General features: G+C 40.0%; 2 protein-coding genes across 10 annotated transcripts in view; one reads left to right on the top strand and one right to left on the bottom strand.

Annotated features, from left to right (window-relative positions):
* Positions 1 to 13,599, top strand: part of GPM6B (glycoprotein M6B) — a 112,225-nt gene extending 98,626 nt beyond the window's left edge. For 4 of the 6 annotated variants that reach the window (XM_042788330.1, XM_042788331.1, XM_032986946.2 and 1 more), the window contains 5 exons: positions 3,501 to 3,657; positions 6,791 to 6,962; positions 8,877 to 8,950; positions 9,261 to 9,326; positions 11,690 to 13,599. In XM_042788330.1, the coding sequence (XP_042644264.1) occupies positions 3,501 to 3,657; positions 6,791 to 6,962; positions 8,877 to 8,950; positions 9,261 to 9,326; positions 11,690 to 11,839 (619 nt within the window). In that variant the 3' untranslated portion in view covers positions 11,840 to 13,599. Of the gene's footprint in view, positions 1 to 3,500; positions 3,658 to 6,790; positions 6,963 to 8,876; positions 8,951 to 9,260; positions 9,327 to 10,029; positions 10,272 to 11,689 lie in introns of those variants that run through there. The other 2 variants (XM_032986947.2, XM_042788332.1) reach the window with 1 other exon arrangement.
* Positions 13,600 to 14,675: 1,076 nt separating this feature from the next.
* Positions 14,676 to 25,667, bottom strand: part of OFD1 (OFD1 centriole and centriolar satellite protein) — a 30,925-nt gene continuing 19,933 nt past the window's right edge. For 3 of the 4 annotated variants that reach the window (XM_042788324.1, XM_009966019.3, XM_042788326.1), the window contains 7 exons: positions 25,032 to 25,164; positions 20,611 to 20,711; positions 18,884 to 19,003; positions 17,652 to 17,800; positions 16,553 to 16,717; positions 15,793 to 15,863; positions 14,676 to 14,877 (listed from right to left, as the gene is read on the bottom strand). In XM_042788324.1, the coding sequence (XP_042644258.1) occupies positions 14,832 to 14,877; positions 15,793 to 15,863; positions 16,553 to 16,717; positions 17,652 to 17,800; positions 18,884 to 19,003; positions 20,611 to 20,711; positions 25,032 to 25,164 (785 nt within the window). In that variant the 3' untranslated portion in view covers positions 14,676 to 14,831. The remainder of the gene's footprint in view (positions 14,878 to 15,792; positions 15,864 to 16,552; positions 16,718 to 17,651; positions 17,801 to 18,883; positions 19,004 to 20,610; positions 20,712 to 25,031; positions 25,165 to 25,667) is intronic. The other variant, XM_042788325.1, reaches the window with a different exon arrangement.

Here is a 25,667-nt window from a genome sequence, read left to right as displayed (position 1 = left end):
GCATCCTGCTTAGCCTGTTTATATTGGGACCAATAGTATTTAATATCTTCATCAGTGCCAGAGATAGTGGGACTGAGTACACCCTTAGCAGGTTTGCAGATGACAACAAGCTGAGTGGTGCAGTTAGTTTACTCCTGGGAAGAGATGCCATCCAGAGGGACCTTGACAGCCTTGAGGAGCAGGCCCCTGCTAACCTCGTGCGGTTCAAAAAGGCGAAGTGCAAGGTCCTGCACTTGGGGTCGGGGCAACGCCCGGTATCAGTACAGGCTGGGGGATGAATTGGACATGACCCAGCAATGTGCACTCACAGCCCAGAAAGCCAACCGTGTCCTGGGCTGCATCAAGAGCAGTGTGGCCAGCAGGGCGAGGGGGGGATTCTGCCCCTCTGCTCCACTCTTGCGAGACCCCACCTGCAGTGCCGTGTCCAGCTCTGGGGTCCCCAGTGTAAGACAGACACGGACCTGCTTGAGCAGGTACAGAGGAGGACCATGAAGATGATCAGGGGGCTGGAGCACCTCCCTTGTGAGGCCAGGCTGAGAGAGTTGGGGGTGTTCAGCCTGGAGAAGGCTCTAGGGAGACCTTATAGCGGCCTTTCAGTACTTAGAGGGGACTTCTAAGACAGATGGAGAAACACTTTTCACTGGGGCCTGTAGTGACAGAACAAGGGGTAATGATTTTAATCTGAAACAGTGTAGATTTAGTGCTTGTTGGTGATACAAAGTTCGAAGGGATGCCAGGAATAACAAGGAAATGTTGTTTTGTCCATCCCTTCCTCAGAAGAAGGTGGACTGGTATTGTACAAATGAGAAAAAAAAAGAGAAAAGACTGGAAAGAGCTTACATGTTTGTCTCTGCACCTGTAGCCTTTGGCGATAACCACCGGTGAAATACTCAGGGCTTTTGTGTTCCTGAGGCTTCTCCGTGAAACCAGAGGAAGGCCAAGAGGCCTGTGCCAGGGCCCGCAGGCCTTGGAGAGGCTTTTGGCCGGCGGCAGTCAGGGATTTTGCGCAGGCTGCGATTCACAAGGGCTGCGCGCCGGCGCCGGGATGCCGACTGGGTCTGGGTTCGGCCTCTCGCCCGCTGCTTGCCACGGGCCAGCACCGGCCGCGGGCACGGCGTGCGGCTGGCCCCTGGAGACGCCTCCATCCCGGGGCAGGGGGGCGAAGGGCGGCCAAAACCCTCTGAGAGCCACCCGAGGGCTCTGGGACGGGTCCCTGTGCCGGCCGCGAGCGCCTCTGAGGAGGGGGCCCGTGTGGTGCACGCGCAGGGGCGCGCTCGCAGCAAACAGGGCACATGCGTTTCGCTTATTTGCCCCCAAGATCCAGCTTCAGGGGCATTACTTGAAGGCTTTGGTACCAGGGTCGAACACAACACAATTCTCTTTTTTTTTTTTTTTTTTTTTTTTTTCTTTTCGTTCGTCCCTGACTCACGTTATATGCTTGCAGGCATAAACCTGCCAGTTTGCATGCACAGCTGATCCCTTCCCACCCCCAGGATCACTGGCGTCGGTCCCACAGCACCGTTTCGGGGCTTCCCCCCCTTGCGGGACCTTCTGTGCCCAGACCTGACACGTGGCTGCATCCCCAGCTCCAGCGCGCGAGCCATGAGGACCCTGCCGTTAGCCACAAAATTTAGCGAGAAACTGTACGCAGCTGTTCTTCAGCAACCAAGTAACAAAGCAACCTGTTCTTATATCAGCCTTCGTTTGAGCAAAAGAGAAGAAATTGCAAAAGCAGCCATGACAGGCAGCAAGTTTTAAATTTTGGAGAATTATTGAGAACGTTTCTTGTCAAGTCACCATCACCAGCTGGGGAAAACCATAATTCCTACCAAAGCAGCTGAGGTCTTGGCCTCTATGGAGGCCTAACAAGAAAGGCAAGGGAGAAGAGGTGCTAGAAAGGTGCAAATAATTGTAAGGCCACAGAGATACAAAATAAAAGAAAAATATGCTAGCAAGGCACTATTTGGGATAGATTTTTTTAACCAGGTTTCATATTACTGATTTCTGATATCATGCACTGAGTCTCTCTTGGACTGTTAATGATGGTGAAATTATTTCTATATTTTCCCAAATCCTGACAATTTTTTCAAGCTTTACAGCATAGGTGTGACAGATTTATCCTGTTATTTTTAATCAGTTTGGAAAACAAACATAACACTTCCCACATAAAATTTTAAATGAGCAATATCCTATTTTGATACAAAGGATGTGCTATATCTGTCTGATAACATTTAACTATATAAATGTAATCATCAGTTTTCTTTAAACTAAGCTAAAACATGCAGATGCTCCTTGGAGATCTATGCTAGCTGCTACTTAGTGGAGAATGGTAAAATTAAAAAAAAAAAAATCTGGGGAAAAATATATTCACCCCTAGAAAATTGTAGTATGGATATATAAAATTGACCTCTCTGTTCTGTAAATAGCTTCATCCAAAATAACCATCTCAACAATCAAAATTACTTTTAAGAAGGCTTAAGTTCTGAAGAAGTTGTGCTAATAACGAAGTATGAGTTTTGGAGACCAAAAGAAGCATTGTATGGAAGATCTGGCATTCTGGTCCTCCAAAATAATTAGCTTCAGATACTGAATCTGATTGATAACGTTTAGAAATTATTCTTTCTGTTTACCTATTCTAGCCAGAGTAAAAATACCATAAGAGTGTCATTGCAGATGGTGGGTTTTTAAGGAGTCAAGATCTTTCTCAAATAATATCCAAGGGAAGTGCTTATACTACGTGTCCTGAGATCTTCTTCCCCTGGCTGGTTCCAGCGTACCTCAAATGGAAGCATTTCCTAAATATTTCTTTCAGTTTTTAAAAATTTAATTACACTTTGGGGAGCTCAACATTGCCATGACTTAAAGCACTTAAACTACCTGCTCAGTTAGAAGTATCTTCCTAGGCTGTAGAGCAAACCATTCCTCCTCAGAAGTCCATGCATGTTTGCTGAGTTCTGTATCAAACAAGCATCACTGAATTTAAAAATTTTTGCAAATATACATTAGCTGGATTTTACAGGTGGAAATGGTGGATTTCAGGGACTGGTTCCTTTCCCTAAGCCGAAGGAATCACCATGGAGCTTGGTAGTTCATCCAGTAGTCCAGCTCCAGCCTTTGCCATTTCAAAGCCCTGTGTTGTCCCTGTCAGACATTCCTTGAGTTAGGTGTCAGGGTCAATAACAGGAAACAAAAACCTCCATAGCGGAGGCATGAAATTGTGGCTTCGAGCTGGTGCCTAATACCAGTCAGTGTAAGAACTGCAGCACAGACAGGGGATGCTTGAGCAGATGCAACAGTAATGCACATCAGTATTGCCTACCTGTAGAAGTGGGATAGTTGTTCCAGTGCCCTCCTGCAGCCTGCTTGCTTAAAATGCATTAAGGAGCCTTGAACTGTATTTCTAGAAGAGGAGTTATCCCATACCTATTATGATTTGGGAGGACTGGCTTTGTTTTTAAAGGGCTGAAATCTAATGATATCTTTCTTCTTTCCCCTTTTAGAATACAGCTAATGCAGTATGTAATTTATGGCATTGCATCATTTTTCTTCTTATATGGAATAATCCTGTTGGCAGAAGGTTTTTATACAACAAGTGCTGTGAAGGAGCTGCATGGAGAGTTCAAAACGACAGCCTGCGGCCGCTGCATCAGTGGAATGGTGAGTAGCATCAGAAAAGGGGAAAAGTAATCTCCACTTGCTAAAACCTGTTGGGCTTGGCTTGACTCCTGTGTTTCTGAACAATATATTTTTGCCTTCTTTATGGGTCGTCAGAGTCAATCACTGTTGCTGGGCCTTCTCTGAACTTCAAGGGTGCTTGGTCAAATGCAAATTCTACAGATGGACTGTCAGGGTGCCACTGTAGCCTCCCCTGTCAAAAAGCTGAACCCACTGGTCTGAACTAAGTTAATGGAGACTGCTAATTTTAAAACAGTCAGTGTGAGACAAAATGAAATTTGTGATTTTAAACATGGAGCACAATAGTGATGCTTAAAGGCGGACTGTAAAATTGCTGTGGTTTGCAGAGCTATTTAAAAACAAACTGTAATGCCTCTGACTTCCATGGTCAATTCTGCTTGAGGATGTCTGGATCCTTCAGACAAACAGTAATGAATGAAGCTTCACAATATCTTTGCACTTGAATCGAGTATTGCTGTCTTGCTTTTCCAGATGGCAAAAGGCATACAGATAGAATAGTGAGTCTTTCTTGCAAAGCTGAAACACTTAAAGCCTTAAAGTTACAAGCCATTTTCCCTTCAGCATATTTCTGTATTAGAACAAAATTTTAAACAAAGTTTAACTAAAAATAAAACTTCAGATTCTCACCCATGTTGCCCCCTAGGGCGCACTCTGCAAGAACAGAAACATAACTATGTTTCTGAGACAGGATTTCAAAGCTATTTCTGAAAATCTGAATTCAAAGCTCATGGTTATGGAGGAAGCTAAGCAGTATGACAGATCGCCCACGGGAAAGTGTGGGTGAAAAGAGAAGAGGCTTTTGATGTGATTGTTGCATTTTAATATACAATCTATATCCTGTACTTTAAAAATATGTACTTTCAGCTGGTTAAATACAAAGAGATGCATGTTTATTTTCAAGAGGCTTAACAATTTTCCACTGTGCTGTTGGATACTTAGAGAATTTGTCAAGAGCTAATAAAAATAAGACATATGATCATTCTCCAGTTAAGCAGCTATTTGCTTGTTTTCTAGCAAGTATGACCTGCACCGAGGAGCAACTTTAGATCTAAAGTGGCATTTTCCAAAGATCCGTAGTACAGTAGAATCATACACATATGTGCATCTCATTAGTACAGACAATTGCTTCTGTAGTTGAGTAGTTGCAGGCACGTGATTGTCAGCTGCATATGCAAATACCAGTGTGACCCATGGAAATATGACAGAAAAATGTGTTTTCATGTTTGTCCATATTTGTCCACACAATAAAGGAGAGAATTTAGCAGCTGACTAATAGCTTGGAGCTCTGGTTAGACACATCAGTGTTCAGTGGTGACAGTCGTGGCGTAAAAATGCTCGTATGGCACCGTGTAGCAGTAGTGCTGCTTAAAACACCAGGGTTAGAACAAGGTTTGCCAGGAGATGGACAAGCAGCTTTTGGACATATAGTGATGCTTTTTGCCTCTTTGATCAAGAGCTCCTGTACTTCCTCCTCCATGACATTGCCAAGCAAGGCCCTGAAAGGCAGTCCCTTCCATCTTGCATAAGGTTATTACAGAAGACAAACTTCCAACTTCCTTAAATTATTTTTGTTGGCTGTGGTAATGCAGAATAGCCATTTCCCACAGTTACCACATTAAATGTGAGAATGAGTGTGTTTTTTCCTGGCTATTTTAGGAGTTAAAGGCTTTGTGTACTTCTTCTCGTGCATACTTCCACACTCATATGCAAACCCACATTTTATGTATAGTGTATCTGTAGAAATCCTGTAAACTGGCTCACTTAGTCCTTACCAAAATCCAAAGAGAGAATTCTCAATTCTTGCATAAAACACACAGGTCTGGTGTATGGCACTATCTAATATGAAATAGGGTATTTCAGTCCAGTTGTGTATACATTAAAGGCTACCTGGTTTTTTTTATGGGCCTTAGTTTTGCCAGCACTTCCACCTCCCCACACACACCACCTTCATTGACTGTAAAGCCTAACCAGTTGCTCAGCCTTTGCTGTAAGGTTTGCAGTGCTGTTCAGCGCTTCTGGGTGAAATCCCATGATCTTGCAGATTTCCACCACTGCAGCATTCCTTCAGTCCCTCAGTTTTGGGTCAGGCTGATACAACTCCCCCCCACACACACACTCAAGAGCCTTTCCCATCCTTGCTGTTCTTCTCTGGCACACAAGTTTCAGGTGAGGTGGTGCAGCATCAGTGCCTTACTGGAAGTAAAGCCTTTCCAGTCCACCTACAGTTAAATAACAGAGAAAAGGGAAACGCACAAGATGTAACAGCATTCCCCCACTTTCCAAGCAGGGTCCAAATCCCAGTCTCACCAGGAGGAGGGAGCTAGCAACTGATGCCAGAGATACTGTTTCACCATAAAACTTAGAAGAAGAGGGAAAAGGGAAGAGGTCCAGTGAGAGGGGGAAGCTGGAGATTTCCTAAAGCAATGAGTGCTCTACTGTATAATCTTACCAAAGAAAATGCATGCAATAAAGTTTGTTAAAAAACGAGCGAACCCGAACCAGTAAATTCCAATGGAAGATCCATGATTCTGTAAGGTGAAGTAGCTAATTTTCTTCTTGGCAATGTGTATTAGATCAACTGAGTCCTTCTGACCTGCTGTAATGCCTGTGGTATGTTTTAAAAAATAGGTATTCTCAAATGTTACATTTAATATTGATTTCGGTAAGTCAGGGAGTATGGGATAGCTCTGTGAACATCGATTCACTCTGTTGTTTTGATTTTCAGGTTGTACAGAAATGGTAGTGTATGTTAATTAAAAAAACTTAAATTGATTTTTGTTGGCATTTTATTGGTTTTAGCCTACAACCAGAATCCCTGCTTCGCTGAGAATCTTGAGAAATTAGTGGACTGCTCCTTCAGGAGGGCAAGCTGTTTACTCAAGCAGGCTGATGAAAAAGGAAATGTCCAAATTACTTTCTCATTTACACTAAAACTAGGAATGAGAATACTGATTTTATTTCTGCTCGGAAATCAAATTTTTTGTTACTTGGTTTATGAAAGTATGCTTAAAGATTATTTTGAAGCATTTTTAAGGAAAATTCAGGTACTCTTTCCAAAGAATAAATGTGAAGTGCTTGTGTTTTCTTTGCCCAGTTTGTTTTCCTCACCTATGTGCTTGGAGTGGCCTGGCTTGGGGTCTTTGGCTTCTCTGCTGTGCCTGTCTTTATGTTCTATAACATATGGTCAACTTGCGAAGTCATCAAATCTCTTCAGACAAATGTGACAGTTCCAGGAGACCAGATCTGCGTGGATATCAGGCAATACGGTACTCATTTTAATCCTGATTAAATGCTTTATCCTTTCTCCTTGGTCTGTCTTCGGTAGTTTGTCTCCGCCTTACCAAATGAACCAAATGCAAAAGCATCTTGTGTCTCTGAATGTGCTATTACTTTTCTAATTAATTCAGATTACACTGATCTCTTTCCAGATGCAATCAATTTAACTGAACTGGCAAGTCATTTATCTAAAATTATTTTGTAGCAGTTTCCAATACTATAATATTAGGTTTAAAAATAGTTCGGCCTCAAAATAAACTGCTTAGAAACAGTGCTGAGAAGTAGATAACCGGATTCTGGGGTTTGACCCCATATGCATACATTCTTCCCTTTCAAAAAGATGTTCCTACATTTAAATATGAAGTTAGCACCTGAACTTTGCTTTAACAATTACTTTCAGTTAAAAGACCAAAAACCTGCAATCAAGGCTCTGCCCTAACTATTAATGAATTAATACTGCTTTGTGGTGAGACACAGAAATCCAAGGGGGGTGCAGGTAGCAGAGGAGCAGGACAGTAGTTTAAAATAGGGTCAGGCTTTTCAAGTAGTTCATTCCTTAAGGTGAATTTTTCTTGAAGTTAATCTTTTCAGCTTCCCTTCTGCAGAAGAGCTTTTGTCACACTTACTTTTATCTAGCGTTTTCTAGGAACGTTCCTTTCTTTGGACTAAGTCATTCAAAGATGAGAAAACTGATTCAGAGTTGAGAGTAAGAAAGCTTGGTTTTGCTTTCCTGTCTGGGCTGTAATTCCAATAGGAGAAGATACACAAATTTTAAAAGCAAGAAGTCCTAGATCTGTTAAATATTTGCATCTTATTTTACCAACTGACAGCGAAAAGGCTGGGAAGATGTTTTCTTCAGCAGCAAAGCTTAGGAGTGCAGGGGGAAGCTGCACTCCTCCATCTCACTGCTTCCCCTGGTGGTTTCACAGCTGTAGGAGCGCCGTGTGGGGCTGTGCTGTTCCTCTGATGAGTTCAAAATCATTTGGGTTTCAGTGAGCGATGGGAGAGGGCAGCTCCTTAACAGGCAACTTCTGTCACTGAACTGTCCTCACGTTTTTGGGTGGAAGCAGCAGTGAGGCAGCTTCAAGTGTGCGTTGCAGTTGCAGAGAAGCTGGCTTTAAAGTAAATCCTATAAAATCTTTTTGAAAGCCATACCATCCTGAGATAATTTCAATGACCTGTCCCTTACAGAGTTGCTAATGCCAACCAGCTGAGTTTGAAATGCAAGTTGTATGGGGGAGACAAACTGTTTTTTTCCTGTTTCAGATGGCTTTTGTTTAAGCTTCACATCTGTCACAGGCCTAAAAGTTTATGTTATTTTAAACCTTATAGATCCTGTCGACTTTTCAGATTTTTCAGTCGTGTAAGAAAAGCAATTGGGAGTAGATGATGTATGGCAGACCAAATTTTCTCGTAGTAGTGTTCGCTTAATGCTTCTTACCTATTGAAACTAAAACAGAAAAAATCCTTCTGTAATTCTTCCCTCTATCTCGATATTCACACTCTTCTACAGTAGTTATTGTTCAAGTAGAACTTAAATCTAGCAAGTGCTATCCTGAAAGGTGCCAAATACCTCTGAGACACAGATTATCCCTTTCACTGTGGAGTGGGGGAGTAGGCAGTATGTGACTGGACCTGAAGTGCAGAAACCCAACCAACCATTTGGCTGCCATATGGGAAAACCACATCTGAGAACATGCCTTGGCAGCAAGCCTCGCTATAAGGAGGAAGCACAACTTGAGTGAGTTGTTTTAATTCTTCCTGCCAGTTCATGGCTGTACTGGTCAATGCACAGATGCCCAGAATGGGAACACAACTGGCAAGTGGGTGGAAAAGATGAGAGAGGAACAGAAAGTGTGTGTCGATTGCTAAAATTAGTGGTTTCTTTTGCTGTGGTATTTCAGGTATTATCCCTTGGAATGCTGTACCTGGCAAAGCCTGTGGTCCGATTTTAGAGAACATCTGCAACACAAATGAGGTACAGACACATAACCCGTGTGCAGCTTTTGCCCACAAGTCACTTGGACACCGTGTAATAACTAACTTGATGAAAGTTTTTGGAGAAAACTAATACTAATAGTATGAAGAGATTGATTTAAACACAACACTGAAATTACTCTGTGTTAGGTCATCCAGAAAATGAAAATTATTTTGAACATTTTTATCTTCTAAAGCTTTGAATTCCTTGCTACAAAGATGGTTTTATTATCCTTATTCTCCAGAACTGTTGCAATGCATTTTATACTATCCTCAGTTGCTTCAATGTTTTTAACATGTTTTTTCTCTAGTTCTACATGTCTTACCACCTGTTCATTGTGGCTTGTGCTGGAGCTGGTGCCACTGTCATAGCATTGGTGGGTAGCATTTTTTGTTGTTTTATTGCGTAACATGGTCCTTTCAGGCTTAAGATGCTTTAAGATTAAATTTTGTGTAACTTTACAATAGTGATACTAGACATTAAGGAGGGCGAGCTGGAATCGCCATTATTTGCTGCTGCGGTTTGGTCATTACAAGTCAGCAGGTCCCAAACTTTCGCTTTGAAAAGTCATCTTAACCCACCTCCCCCAGCTTTAGAAAAAGAACTCTTTGCATGTCCTTTGAAAATCCTACTTCTACCCCCTGTTTCTGTGTCCACCATTTCTTTTCATTTTTGCAGTTTATTTGATCACTTGCTCGTAGCCTCTTGAGTTTTTTTGTCTGGGCCCAGGCAGTTTTAGTCCAACTCAGCAATGCCAATTACAGGCGGCAGTTGGAAAGAGAGACGGACATTAACGAGATGACTTGCTTCATACGCCTTACCGCTTCCTCTAGCCGCCCGCTCCCAACCTCGCGTCAGCCAAATCCAGGTGTAATACGCGCTATTTTTTGATGAAATAGCCTTAGCTCTGTATGTAGATTATCCTCTCCAGATAAATGGGAAGTTAATTTATCTTGCGTCTTCACCCTGGAAGAAGCTCAGAATAACGTCTGTTGTAAAAGTATCGACAGTTGCCCAAGTGGGCTTGAGCCGTCACCTTGTTGTATCTTACTCTCCTGTATTTTGTTCTCTTCCACCAGCTGATCTACATGATGGCTACTACATATAACTATGCTGTTTTGAAGTTTAAGAGTCGGGAAGATTGCTGCACTAAATTCTAAATTGTATAAGCCCAGAAAAGAGCTGCATTGCGTAGCTTGAAATACCACTGACACCCTAGGCTAAAAGTCTAGCTCTCTGAATTTTGTTACAGTAATTGTAAATAGCTTCAGTAAGCATCATTTAGCTTATCAGATTAATAAAATGACTTCTTGTATATGAACTATGATGTGGATGAGATCTGGCTATTTTTTCATGTCGAGAGGATTCAGTTACTTGTAGGGGTGTTTATGAATGATCCTTCTGAAGATGGGAGGTTTCCATTGCAAGTGGAGACTTGCTTTCTAACAGTCATCTCTAAAACAAATACTGGAACAGTTCAGGGTCAGAATGATTGATTTATTTTCCATCCAGAATACCAAATACAACACACACACACACACACCCCCAGCATACAGAATATACATGACACAAAAGAAAAGGAATAGTAAAGTAGTGCCAGTCTCTTTGGGCAGAAATCAGAAGCCCGCGTATTACGAATTAGTTGGCTTGTATTTCCAGTGCTTGGATGATAAAGTTGATTATTTTCTATTACTTACTTTTTAAGTAACTGCCAAATCATGCTCTCTCTGGAAGGAACTATATCCTTGTGTTAGCTCTGCGTAAAACAATCACATTCTTTCTCTTGGACCCTGAACTTGTAAGAAACAGCGTATAAGTAGCTTCTGTTCTTGTGCGGCTTGCACTTTAGTAACTGATTTCTCAGTAGCCAGATCTCAAAACTGTAAGTATGACTGCACGGGAAGCAAAACCATGCATAGATCATAGAGACCTTTTTACACTGTTGGGATTAAAAAACAAAAAAAAGTGAATCGGTGTTTTCAGATGTAGATTTTTTGCATGAAGTATGGTGAAAAGAAGTTGGGAAGAAATGAATGCACAAACTAGAAAAAAATCCACACAGTAATAATAATGAAAAAGAACCAGTTGCTATATACGATATGAAACTCTTCACCTGAGGTTGGGCAATGGAAGTTTAAAATGTAGTTATAAAAATATACAATTAAGACTTCTTAACCTGGAGATTGCATGCTTTTGCTTAGTTTTGGACTCATGTTTTGTTGTTTAATTTCTCAATATGTTAATGTAGCCTTGTTCACGTAAATAAAACTGTTTACAGTTTCAGGCTTTTTCCAGGGGGAGGGTGGAGTTCTCATCTGCTTGTTGGGGGAAAAGACTTACTGGGATCTGGGCTTGGATACACATAAACACCCCAGCCTTAGAAAGCAGTTCTTCTGAGCACCGCGTAGCTTACAGACTAGATGAATCACCGTGTACAAAACTTTTTTCCTGCTTCCCCCCATTCTGCATTTTAATTGATCCGTACAACTCTGTAGCTCATTTTGTTACTGTTATACTAACTTGCTCTAAATTGTGAATAACAGACTGAAATATTAGCATGCCAAATTCTAGAGATCTTTGAAAATAGCCTCTGTGCTTGTTTTAATAACAGAATGCTTATTAACGTAGAATAACTTTTTTTTTTGGTCGTTATTTTAAAGAGCATCTATTAATCTAACTAGCAGCTTGCTTTGCCTCTTGACATGCTCACTAGCCATCATGCTCACCCTTCTCTTCCAGATCCACTTCCTCATGATACTGTCTTCTAACTGGGCCTACTTAAAGGATGCGAGCAAAATGCAGGCCTACCAAGATATCAAAGCAAAAGAAGAGCAGGAGCTTCAGGATATCCAGTCTCGGTCAAAAGAGCAACTCAATTCTTACACATAAATGTTTGCCACAGTAATTCAGCAGAAGAATTCTGTAGCTCTGACAAATCAACAAATAGCTGCTCTGCAGTACAGATGTGTGTCTACCAAACAAAATTAGAGAGAAGTGCAAAAGCTTCACATTCCAGCTCCTGGAACACTTTCATAGGGAAATCTTCCCACGGGTAACCTTCCATCCTTTCACACAGAGAATGGAGGTTTTATTCCAGGCATTTTAAAAGGCAACACTTCACAATAAGTGACCAAATTACTCTTCTTTGAGACTTTTGGTATTTAATATTTGACATGTTCTACAGCATGACGTCCCGCACAAAACCGTGGCAGGTGCTCCAAACCAGCAGGCAGTAGAGCTCTGTACAGACCTTAGGCAAAGGCACGCGCGTACGACGTGTGGTGCAGGATCTCGGTTCAGGTACCAAAGGGAACTGTGGCCGGCCAGGGTTGCCGACAGCTCGTGCTTACGTGACAGCACCGTTGCAGCGGTTCCTGAGCTGCAGCGGGGCCGTCGGAAGGCTCCTTCCCTGCCCCACAGGAACAGCACTCCGCCTTGGTGCCACGCTTTTTTATGAGGGAGCAGTCACACCCCTGTGCTCACCTGAGCACTGAGCAGCCGTCCCAAGTTTTAATCTTTTTATTAACTATTTAATGGAATGTAGATCCCCGGATCTGGATAATGATCCCCTCCTTTGAAAATAAATGTCAGCTTTGCCTTAATATTTATTTTCTATAAATGTCTTAGCATTTATATAGTGGCAGGAGACCATTATCCGACATTTTAAGTAAGTGAAAAGTGTTACCTTATTAAAATGACACTGATCTGACTATTCCAAATGAGCAGATGAGAAAGTTTGCAGAGTTTTACACAAACAATAAAAATTACAGCCATAAACCAGAATACAGGATGTCCACCTTTTTCTCTTGGTGCTTAGCAAATTTATAGTCAGTGCTTATGTGTTTTCCTTTTTACAAATTAATTAGAACATTAAGAAAACGTGGTGTTCAGAAAAAAAACAAACTGGTGCCATTTTAAAAGTCATTTCCCATAGAAGTCTGCCTTCTAATTAATGTTTTTTTTCAGATGCATTCAGTGATATCTTGAGTATTAGTGATGGTATATTTGGTGTTTGTTCTATATGATATATATATATATATATAAATGTTGGGGGAAAAAAAGTAAAATACATCAGTCATTTGAAAAAATTAAATATTCAAGTCATACCCATGTTAAGCTGACGTGTGGTTTGATAGTTTTGACTGTTTGCTGAATATAAATCAAAAGGAAGCACAAATTTCTTCAAGTCAGTATTAGGAGAAAATGAATTTTGGCGGGGTATTAACTTCAAATATGGATTTTTTTTTTTTTTTTGTTAAATATTGAAGTCTAATTTGACAGTTTCAAAAAGGGGCAAAGTTGATCAATGTAGAGCAAAATATGACAAAATAGCCTAGTGTATGTTCTTACCTGTTGCATGAAGGAGACATTTCTACAGCAATGCAGGTGATGTTCTAGCCCAGTGTTTGCATAAGGGTAATAATGGAGGCAGTGTCTTAAAGCCTAATTCTTTTCTAATTCAGTGTAGCTATTACTGGGAGTTTTGGAAGTTTTGTTTAAGTAGTCTAATATTTTTATGTAAAGAGCATTAAATTTTGCTATGTATAAATTTTTGTAACCTAACAGTGAATCAATATTTTCTATCAGTGCCAAGGGCTTCCTGTAGTTACATCCAAGTGTTAAAATAAATATTTGTAGATAATAGACAACACTTGTGTACGCTTATTTGAAAACAGACCTACAGCTACTCCATACGAGCGAGCGCACCTCTGTGCTCGATGTCTCTATCCGAAGTTAAACACGTTTTGTTCAGTAGGACCAATCCGTTTGCTCCTGCACGGGGGGGAGGCCCTGTAGGTGTACGCTTCAGCATGGTAAGTAAGTCAGCGAGTGTTTCTAGCATGAGTTTGGGTAGTTGTTCCAGGCCAGCATAATGCAACAAGCACTACCCGGCCCCTTCCGGACATCAAACAGAAGGAGTCCCTCAGAAATTCTGTAAATGCCAGCACTGCTGCAACACCAAATCGAGCAGCACATAAAAGCAGGCTAGCCACCAGATCACGTTTTAGCTTCATTTCTAAAAGCAAAGTTGTATTTCTGTCACATTTCTGGTTCAACATCCAGTGAATTCAAGACGGAGCTTCATTTTTTGCCCCTAAATTCTGTCAAACTTGGCTTCATGTTCTCGTAGTTAGGTCAAGATGAGCAGCCTCAAATGCAGTGCAAGTTGTAATATATGCTGCCACCCAGAATTACTTCAATGATTAAAAAAAACCAAACCTGTATTTTATACTGTAAATAAAGTTTAATGATCTTGCCTATAATCTACCTACAAAATACAAAGCTTAAATAAAGATGAGTTAAATAGCATTTTCATTTGAATCTCTCCATTCTGGGCTGGTTAATACCAACAAGGCGACACACAAGCTAAGGCTGCTTTAAGAGTGTTTGCTCCCCCCACCACGGCAGTAAAAGGGGAGCAACAGCTTTGGGTCTGTCACCCTCAGCTCTCTGAAACGTCGCCACGGGACGCCCTCAAAAACAGGTGGCAACGCCTGAATTTCTTGCTACGCGCACACTGTCACTGTGACCTGCAGTCTGGAACAGCTGGAGGGGAAGGGGTTGGGGGCAGGGGGGGACCCCTTGGAAAGCTGTCAAAGTTCATAGGAATTCAGTGCCAGAGCTAATCCACCTGCACGTACCGACTCATTTCTTTGCACTTTGTCCCTTCTCTCACCCCACTCAAGGGCCTCCTTCGGGATTAATTTGAAGTCAGTGACTGAAGTGATGAGACAGCTCAAAATCATCTTTATTCATTTCTAATTATACAGCCTGCAATCTTGGTGCCTAACATTCATTACATTTTTTTACAGGCAGAAGGCTGGTATAAAAACATTCTTATTGGGGGAAAAAAAAAAAAAAAAAAATCAGTAGCTATTGTTCACCAGAAGTTTTCATCCACATCTCCAAGAGAAATGCCTGCAGCGCTGTATTAAGGACAGGAGGGAGGGAAAGGAAGTGGTATGAGTTCCAAGTAGTTTATCTTAAATACTTTTAAAAAAGGAAGTTAAGAGCATGCTTGTGCTGCAATCCTCTTGCAGTTTCAGTGAACTGAAGGAATCGGGCAAGCCTTTACGGGTAAGGGTCTGGGCCTTCACTAGCAGAAAGCCGTCTGGCATCTCAAAAAGCAGCACTGGCTGGCCACTACGGCGGCAGTGCCGGCCCTGTGAGGAGAACTCTGTGCAACGGGTACCAGCTCAAGAGCACCAGGGTTTATTGCCATTACTACAGTTAATGGGAGCACTCGTTTTTGTTAACTGCTCCAGAGTTTTTTGCTTACATAGATTTTCAGTTCTACATCTTCAACTGAACTGAGCGATTTGATAGAGGGTTGTTGGTTTTTTTAACTCTCAAGCAATTATTTATGCATGTCTAGAGAGACCCAGAGGCTGTGCTAACTCCATGCAGGCAGCCAAAATCTCTGAAAAAAGCGTGTGAGCTAGTTTGCTAAAAGCCCACGATGCTGCTGACAAGTCAACACTAGATTCAGTGCTAGTAACGGAGCACCTGCGAGGTGCAGCCCCGACGAGCCCTCACAGGGCCGTCACCCAAGAAGAATCCCTCCCACTTCAGCTCACTGTGAAGGAACCGAGATGCTCCTCAGTGGCAGGTAACAAGTTCTAATTGCCACAGCTACTGACACAGATCACTGAATGCCATACGCTGCATAACTCACCTGCTAAAGAACTGGAAGGGTCCTCATTTTTTCCAACACAATTGCTTTTGACTGCTAGTTTATTTTACTTTTTAAGGAAGCAGATGTCTCTTGACCATAATTCATGCTGTAACTACTTACTAATATGGAGTAACAGAAGTGATTAATAGTAATATATGAGCCTTACCTGTCATCCTGCCCACTAGATACAAGTCCCTCTGTAAGTGATACTTCTCCCATTTCTTCTTTTTTTAAATCCTGGAAACCAAGAGGAAAATACACCTGTAACTGGTTCTTAAGTCAAGGTTTAAGTGACCAATAATAGTATCTATATTTGAAGGCACCTAACTGAAAATAAAGTGGCTCCTTCAGAAGATTTTTATTTCTACAAATGCTACACTGCATCTAGAATAATGACACTTTGAAAAACCAGGTTTGGATAATATCTGAACAAAGCACGCTGTGTTCCTTCATCAAAGTAACGTTCACCCACATACAGATGTGAAGGTCAAATTTTCCATTTTGCCAGAATAAATTATCAGTCGTGTTAGTGGAGCTCAAACTGACCTGTATGGATTCAAATTGTACTTAAACACAGTTTAATCTCAAAATTGAGGACATTTAAGTTTAAATACTGTCTTAGTACTTAAAAAATAACCCCCCCCCTCCCCCACAGGATACCAGAACAAAAACCCCTATAGAAGAAAGTTTTTGTTGTTTTTTTTGTTTTTTTTTTTTTTTTTGTTTGTTTGTTTTTTTTTGAGTCAACACATTTTTGCAGTACAAATCCAAACACTCATCTCTGCAGGTTGTTACATAAAGCTTCTGAATGAAGAAAAAAAAAAAATCATGAAAAAAATGAGAATACTGTTTTCATTCTAAACATACTCAGCAAGACAAAAATTCAGTCAGTAACATTTCTGGGACCCAGTTTTGAGAATATTCACCTTGTCTGCCAGTTCCTGTTCTCTTCTCTGCTGGATTATTCTCATATATTTTTCTAATGGATTTGGAGTAGCATCCTTTACATTATCTTCAGCACCAGATTTGCTGTTTACAGATTTTATCCCCTCCTTATCTTCTTCATCTATTTTCACTGAGTTTTGGATCCACTTCAAGACACAAAACCAAAATTAAATACCAATCAGCTCAAGAAAAAAATACCTCAATACCTGCACTGCATGCAGGATTTCATGTTAACCTCGGTAAAACGTGGCAGTCGAAACAGCATTAAACTTGTTACATGCACTTCAAGATGAAATATTAAGCTATTGCTTCAATTCAAAAAGCGACATCCAGAAATCCCACTCTAACCCCACCTGGATATTGGGGGGCGTGAGGCCTGAGGCTTTTATCTATGACATCTACGTGTGAATTGCAGAAGGTGAGCTGACACAGGTACACGAGTTTCTCGAAGGGCCTAGCTTGCTGGTGTGAAGGGTAGCACGAGCACGTCTGACCAGTGCCACCACACTGAATCAGATCAACCAAGGTTGAAGGGTGGAAAGGGGGAACATGAAATGGGAGAGAGCAAAAACATACAGGTCCTAGAAGTCCAGAACACTACCTCAACACATACTACATCAGCTCAAAGATTTAAGAAAACTCCTTGAGGCCTCCTTATAAATTCTGCTTCCAAGGAAGTACCTTAGATGCCTTGATACAGGCTAATGAACAGATGGACATTCAGATGTTCTGGTGTTGTCCCACCAGTGGTGGTCCAGACCAGAAAGACTGTGAATGCACAGCTTGTTCCAGCAGCATGGTGACAGCTGCCTTCTAAGTTCTGGCAGTAAAACTGTAGCTTCTAGCTACATGAAGCATGGAAGAAAAAGCATCTGTTTCCAGTGAAAAACTTACTTGGCATAAGGAGAAATTCTAGGGAGACTCTGGTTAATCGCACAAGTACATAAAACACCTCAGGCTCTACTACTTTCACTTAAAGAATAGAATCTATTTTTAACCAAGTAACACACACAGCGATCCTAAAATACATGACAGTACAAAACTGCATTACTGCCAGAAATTAAAATACTAAATCACCACCTCTTTGTCAAACTTTTCCACTTTTTCCTCTCTTTCCAAAGCTTCCTGTTGTTCTCTCTCTCTCCTTTCTTCTCTTGCTTTCCTTTCTTCTTCTAAGTTTTTCTCAACTTCTCTATTCTGTTCTTCAATCTGTCTTTGATCCAGCACCGCTGTGAAAAATTATTTTAACATCTGTGATTTATGTAGTTCAATAATCTACTACAGTAGCATACAAATAAGTAACAGGTTCCTGTGTAACAGTAACAATAATTGAGAAACAAATGGATATATTGTCTGTACGTATACCAAAGTATAGGTGTCTTGGGTATCTGGTAATGTTTCTTCCCACCTCTAAATGTTTTCAGCCTGATACATGACTCACTAAGAGTTAAACAGTAGAGCTGAAGCAGAGGCCCAAGAGCTGGCAGATCTATATACTTCTCATTCCTATCATGGACTTCCTTATTAAATCTCTGTTATCCAAAAGTTCACATTGCTATATTCTTTCCCTCTCTGCAATACAGCTGGATACAATTCTTTATATTCATAAAGCAAAGTACTTGAAAAACCTTTGAAAATTATTGCAGGACACACTGATGATGTGACCATTATATTTAAAAAGCTGTGTAAGTAGTACGGTTTTCAGGCATTAATTAGATGGGCAAACTATATACTGGGAATTTTCAGGAGCTAGAAAGCTCTTCTCTAGATAGAAATAATCATAATGCTTCTATCTAGAACAATCAGAAAAGCGACACATGCTGCACTGGAACCATCCTCATCTACCCAAAGAATTAAAACACCATTGTGATAATACAGTTCATGAACAGAGTCAAAAAAAATGAAAAAAATGTACAGGCAGTACATAAAACACTTTAAAAACAAAACCGGACCAAAACAAAACCTTTCAAGTCTTATTTCTATCAAGAGCAGCAATAATATTTAATAATCATCCTAAAAAGAAAAGAAAAAACCAAAACTGTCTCTCCTAAAGCTGGACAGGGGGTTGGGGCAAGTGACAAAAGTGTTTAAATTAAAAATAAATTTAACCAAAACCAGGGTGAAAAATCATCTTCATATAGGAAAGCAAGAGAAAACATTCCTTCCTCTTTATTAAATAATTAGCAGTTTTGGAAGAAAGTTTCAATCACACCAGCATACATACCTACAGAATGTTAAATATTTGGCTTTTTGTGCTATACATTTGACATTTAAAAAGGGTATTCACTTTTGTTTCTGAGCTGAGAACTCACTTAAGTCCTGCAGTGAAGTGGCTGTTGCTGGCACAGTGGCTGTGACATGGTTTCCATTGACGATGTCCCCAGATGGATGCAAGGCATCACTTTCACACTGCTCTGGAATGTCTCCCTGATCTGGAGAAGAAATTTGAACAATGGCTTCATTATTTTGTAATTACAATAGTGGAGCAGAGCAATGGACACAAAGTGTGGGAATGGCTGAATTAGAACACATAAATATCAGCACTAATTGAGCATTTTCCCTTCAACTTGACCATTTCCCTGAGGATTAAGAATTATCATAGGCTTTACTTGCTTCTTTAATTACAGAATTGTTAGTTTTTAAGTTAGCTATTGGAACACATCTGTTTACAAAGCCAAAACAAATTCATGAATAAATACACAGCAGAAAACCAAAATGTTTTCATTTCTTTACATAATCAAGATACAGGTCACAGAAAAATTACATGTCCAAGCTTAGCTCATCCTTTCTATGCACATAAAACAACCTTTAGTTATTTGATTACATACTATTTCTTTATTAGGATCCTTGCCTTCTTCACTGCATAGGACGAATACTGCTAACTCAGATATTCTACGTTATATTTCTTCTCCCTGTGTAACGTGGCTCTGAATTTACAAAAACCAATTACTGTACTTCCTCTGTGATCATTGCTATGATACTCAATTGCTCCTTAATTATTTACTTGCAAAGTACGCAGACTGCTACTATCTCAATTCTATGGGAGAATGCAAAGAGAGATAAAAAGTCAGCTGTAGCCATTATCTCTAGGCAGCCAACCTGAAATACACAGGACCATTTTTCCAAGCATATAGTGTAACATGGTACAGATACCTTATATCTCTCCTTAAGTTTTGGGTAATGGTTTAGAGAATATCAATTTCTCTTTCTACTGTACCTTAGTTACATCAACATTTTTTCAAAACTGACCCTGCAAGGCTTGACTGTAGCATACAGAGAGAAGGAAACATTTTATAGCACACAATGCAAAACACCATATAATGTACAAAGTTCTTCCTGCAATCAACAGAGAGCAGAAATGCAAATAAACAAAATGCTGACCTCAGAAAAAGATAAGATAAAATTAATGTTTCAGTAATTAAACCGTATGTTCCAAAACTACTCAGAGATGCTGATTAACAACAGCATAAGTGCAAGTGTTCTTCACAGATTTAGATGCATTTCTAAAGTAACTTCTAATTCATACTACTATTTAAGCCTCAGTTACTGAAGGAAAAATCAACAAGAACTTATGTAATGGCTGGAGAAACTTAATCTTCAGAATTACAGCTTGGTAATACTGCTCTGATATTGGCCCATGATGAACACTCCTTGGAGTTTTACTTTATGCAGCCAAAATAATAAGGTCTCAAGTTAGTTCATACACTAGTACACTTCCTACACAACTTTAAAACGCTCTGAAACAACTGTCAGGCCTACATGCATTAATCGGAACAAGGTTAAGCAAGATTTCTGAACAAAAAGCATGTTCCCAAATTTCAGAACCAACTCAGTGTCTACTTATTACTACCTACCCTTCTCCTCTAAAGATGCAAATATGAAGAAAATTAACCCCTCATCATCTGAGACACCTTCTTCTTCTTATTTCCAACACCAGTCAGAATTTTTTCTCTCCAACTAGTCTTAAAATATCAAGACAATTGTCTCACAACCCTTAAGCCCTAAGGTGTTAAACAGTCTAAAATGCACTAAAACTTACATTCAAGAGAAGAAATGCGTTCTTCAAGGTCCTCATACATTAGTTTCTCTGCTTTGGGGATATGACTGAAATCTTGTTTATCTGTTTGTTGATTATGAAGTCTGAAAGGAGGAAGAACAGAAATAATTTAATAAATAGAAATGTTAAACTTTTAAGCAGACGGCCATCTGGGATTTAAATACAAGGATTACTCACACACTTGGCAACAGACTAAACCAAACCTAAAACCCATGCAACCAAAATGCTCTGACTCAAAAGTTAAGGTATTTCAATACAGTTCTCTAACATTTACCAAAAGTTAGCTCCATCTCTCTGATAGCCATCTCCCTGCAGCCTTTCCCCAAGGTCTACATATGACATAAAGGCATTACATGACATAAAGGCATTACATTAAAACAAAATACACTCCCAAAAGGCATAAAAAGGATTAAGGAAAAAAAAAATACAATGAATTGTGATATTTAGTCAATTGAAATTAAGAAATTTGCCTTTTTAGGGTCTGTGTTACAGTCTAATTCCCACTTTGATGTCATCTTAACAGATGTGTTTGAAATGCATTAGGATTAGATGTCTGGCAAAACATATATGCTGGGGTGAAAATCTGGGTGATAAGAAAAATGGGGTTAGTGCCCCCATTCTAAATCTCCATTTATCTCATCAGAAAGATAATGTGGAAGAACAGTATCTCCCACGTGACCCATCTACTAAACTCTGACCAGAGCCAGAACAGCAAAAGAGGTGCAGGTCACTAATGAAATTCAGCAGCAGCACTTCATAAAGGAGCTTACTATACACCAGCTGGTGCTCTCCTCCCCGGCATAAATATGTTTATGCTTACAATTTCAAAGGAATTCAGGTTTTCTGTGGGACAAAAGTAAAGAACAAACAAAACATACCCCCACAATGAGACATGTTCAATAAAAAAATGTAAATCTGAGGACAAACAAACAAACTTGCATTGTCAGAAGAATAGTTTATTAACTTCAGTGGGGAAAAAAAAATACCCTGTAAAATAAATACAAAAGAGTAAATGGAACTTTTTGGAGGTTTACTTCATGTTCTCAGTCTTTTCTTCACAGAGATGGTTGAGTGTTAATTCTTAAGGATGCAAGGTTCAAGGACATGCATGCCACTTTCTGCAGTACTGTGTCCTGCAACACTGCTAGAAAAGACAGTCAATGCACTGCACTGCCTCCGATTCAGCAAACTGAAGAGGTTTGCCTCATGAAGATGAGTAAACACATGTATTTCCAAACAGTTTTCAAAATTCATTCCATCATACAAAGCTGGAAACCAAACTCTGGACTGTATCTAATGTCAGTATTCCAGAAAACAGTACTGGTGTGCCAATTAACACTAAACAATTAAATTGCATGAGTTATACTTAAAATTACCATTAAAGTTTAAACAAAAACCAGCAACAGCTATCTAAACCATGTGGTTAATGTCCAGAATAATTTTTTTAGCCTAAAACTGGTAACAACCCTCACAATCAGTTTCTTCAGCCCTAAACAAGACAAGGAATGGTTTAGATAATAATCTGCCTTGTAACTCTAGTCTTCCTGTCTGTGTTTATTGGCTTCCTTCATACCACTCATATCTTGAAACATAAATAAACAAGGATCTCCTGTAGTCACAGAAGCAATTGTTCTTCCCCACTGACAGAGGTCTAACTTGTAATAGCTTACTGGTGTTACAGCATCATATCTTCTTTTCTTTTCAAATAAGTTCCCATTGCCACTTGAAATCTACAGGTCATAAACTAATCCCACAATAAACTTCAATGATGTGGCATTTCTCTAATAATGAGAGTAAATAACAGGAAAAGCCCACACATGCATTTCTCAAATATTTTATGTAACAGAAAACAGTCCAAGGCACAAGAAATTTAAAAATACTCAACAAAAGAATGTTTTCCCTTTAAGAAAGGCTTGGGAAAGCAGCAAGTTCAAGAAAATTATTGGGACCTCATACCCCTGCTTTGTCACAAGGAATCCAAGAAGGAAACTACAACCCATAGCTGCCTGCCCAAACCCTGGTCTCTTCTCTGCAACACAACTTGCTCATACTCTTCCCTCTTCAAGCAGCATGGACTCACAGTATTAGAGCATTTTTCCCTTATCACCTTAACATACAGGTTAACATTCAACCTTCACTTTGTAAGGTCTGTCACAGGAATACAGGAAATCTAAGACACACTGTAGAAAATGTGAATGAGCAGGGAAAGCAGAGACAGCCACCTAAAGGAACTAACCTCACAGTCCCTAGAAATCCCAATGGCTACTTTTCAAGGCCAAGAACATAAAGGCTCTCCCCAAATTCTAACTATATGAGACCCCCTCTACATTAAATGCATATTGAGGACTCGATAACAGCAAAATAAGGAAGCCCTATGAAGGCTCCAGCTAGAGCTGCCCCAGGATAGGCCTTCTTCAGCCATCAAATCTGAAATGTTGGCTAGCAGGTTAAGGCAGATCCAAGTGTCTCTTCTCAGGAAAGAAACATTAAAAAGTTAGCATTACATGAATGAAGTGAGAACGTACAACTGCCTTGATTTAAATTCTCAAACAGGCAGCAGAAACCAACACGCTCCAATCAGCAAAAGCTCATCAGTCAGGGCACAGATGTGAAAAACAGACACAATAAAAGAAACATAGCTTTGCTCAAGGAATTAGTGGCCTTTTTTTAAGGTGTTTTGTGTGCATCAAATATAGCCTCAACAGCTTTTGAACATCAAGCATATGCAAAAGGCCTGTTCTGACACGGGAAAGATGAAAGATTATCACTATTTTGGACAGGAATTTGTGATGAGCTTGTCGTTTTACCTGTTTCTCGAAAAATAATTTCAAGTCTTTGAAAAATGAATTTTACTGCTCTAAAGACCCAACTTCATCTTCTGAGATGAAGTTTGTTCTCAAATTAGTCTTCAATTTCAGCAAGAGTTTTTGTTAGCCTTATCAGGATCACATTTATATGGATGGCACAGAAGCCTACCAGAGGAACCAAAACTGTCAAATTCCAAAAGAGCTCATGACAGCAAACCACTAAAAATACATTCACATTCAGGTAATTCATATGAGAGTGAGATGTCTGATGGGATTGTTGTAAATAGGACTTGCGAAGCAGTAGTTAACTCGCCACTGTAGTATCTTCACATTCCGATTTGCCACGCGTATACAGTCTAAGTTTTTAAATTATCAATGTGGTCCAAACTTATGGGACACCAGAAGTCGTCAGATATATCTTGGACATATGCATACATTCCTTGCATGTTTGAAAAATAAGATTTTTTTTCATAGACATACATATCCATACAAGCCATTGGTTGTTTAACTGAGATTTACTTTTAGGAGCTGATTTTACATTTTTGGGACACTTTTAGAAAACACATTTTCTGAAATTAGTGATTAACGGCATATTTATTTATTAACAATTAATATTTCATTCAGCTGTCTGAAAGTGGTCTAGTATCAAATACAATGGAACAGAAGGTTTACACTGATACAATAGATTTCAAGCACTGCAGAACTTGCAGCTCTTGAAATACGAGGATCCATACCACACCTTGCTTTCAAAAATCTGTCAGAACACTGACACGTGCAAAGCAGAAAAGCAAAGAAGGGCAAAAGAAGAAGCTTATTGTTAAATCTAGAGCAGTCTGAAACCTACAGCAGTCTGAAAATCAACAAAGCAAATCAGCCTGACCTGAGCCCAGGAACATCTAAACTTTGTACGACTTGTACCTGTCAGGTGTGCGTTAGTGGTGAAGCACACACCAGATGGGACACCTTCCACCTTTGAAGGCACAGATGGTAACAAAGCAATACTTTCATTGGTTGAAGTAGCAAATACTGAAAGTGCTGAGAAGCACAGTTCTAAACATTAATTAGTAGGATTAGTGGATTTTTTAGGCTCTAGAACTAGTGCTGCCATTACCATTTCTCCCCAAAGGAGGAAATCTTCGCAATAACCTTCCATCCTTGCTCAACTACAACAGTGAAATGACTTTACAGAACACTTTGTAAATCAATCAAGTTTTACTTTGTCATAGGACAAGACTTTTTTTTTTTTTTTCTTTTGGAAAAAACACTGCATTCATCTGAAGTTTCCAGTGCACTTGAGGCTTAAGTATTTCACTGCACATAACTTTGCACCGTCAAGAAGCAGAAATTTAACACAGGTGAAAAAGTCAAATCACATTTGGCAAAGGTGTTTGGGTTTGGGAGGAGAGGTGTTTGGTTTTTGTATAACCAAGTTCCTCTTAGGGCATGATATTCAAGAATGGAAACCCTTATCCATCTTTAGCAAAGTTCTCACTCATAAAATTAATGGCTTACTTGTAAAAGCAGCTATCACCGAACAGTTAGACAAGTGTTTCTTTAAAAAGCAAGTTAAAAATGTTGCTTTGTAAACAATGTTACCTGATTTTCTGGCCATGACTGGATGATGAGGAAGAAACAGACTCAGAAGATGAATGTAGATATGGCTTTGAAATAGGAGAAAGCACCTGGTCAACGCTGTGCTGTGAAGAAGCAAGGTATGAGCCACTGGTGTCTGCAAAATAAAAATACCACAGTTTGTATCAGTTATTTGTCCTACCATTTCTCAGGCAAGACTGTTTTTTACAACACAGGCATAACTGGACTGTGCAGGCACCACCTCTATAAGGCAACAAACATCTAGATCTTAACATGAACTTTCTTGTACTGTTTTATCTCTTTTTTTTTTTTTTTTTTTTTTTTTTTTTTTTTAACCTCTCCTGTATGGGAATTCTACTCTACAAGCCTTGACCATAAATACACTTCTCACAAAGCCTACAATTATCATCCCCTCGTAACACATCCATGTTCCCCACAAGCTGCAGCCCCTCTGCCATCCACCAAATAACCTCTCCCATGCTGGGCATTAGAGGAAGCAGTTACGGACCTGGATTTCAAGCTAGGGATGCGCTTACTAGCCAGGAAAAGATAATGCTTGTGGTCTCCCAAAGGCCATTCCTCATTAGGAAATTTAACCAGGTTTCATTTTCTACATATTTGTGAAAACGGGTGATGAAG

Source organism: Tyto alba, unplaced genomic scaffold (assembly GCF_018691265.1).
Source record: "Tyto alba isolate M040663 unplaced genomic scaffold, T.alba_DEE_v4.0 Super-Scaffold_14, whole genome shotgun sequence".
NCBI classification, from domain to species: domain Eukaryota; kingdom Metazoa; phylum Chordata; class Aves; order Strigiformes; family Tytonidae; genus Tyto; species Tyto alba.
The sequence above is the reverse complement of the archived record's forward strand: the minus strand, read 5'-3'. Positions and strand labels throughout refer to the sequence as shown.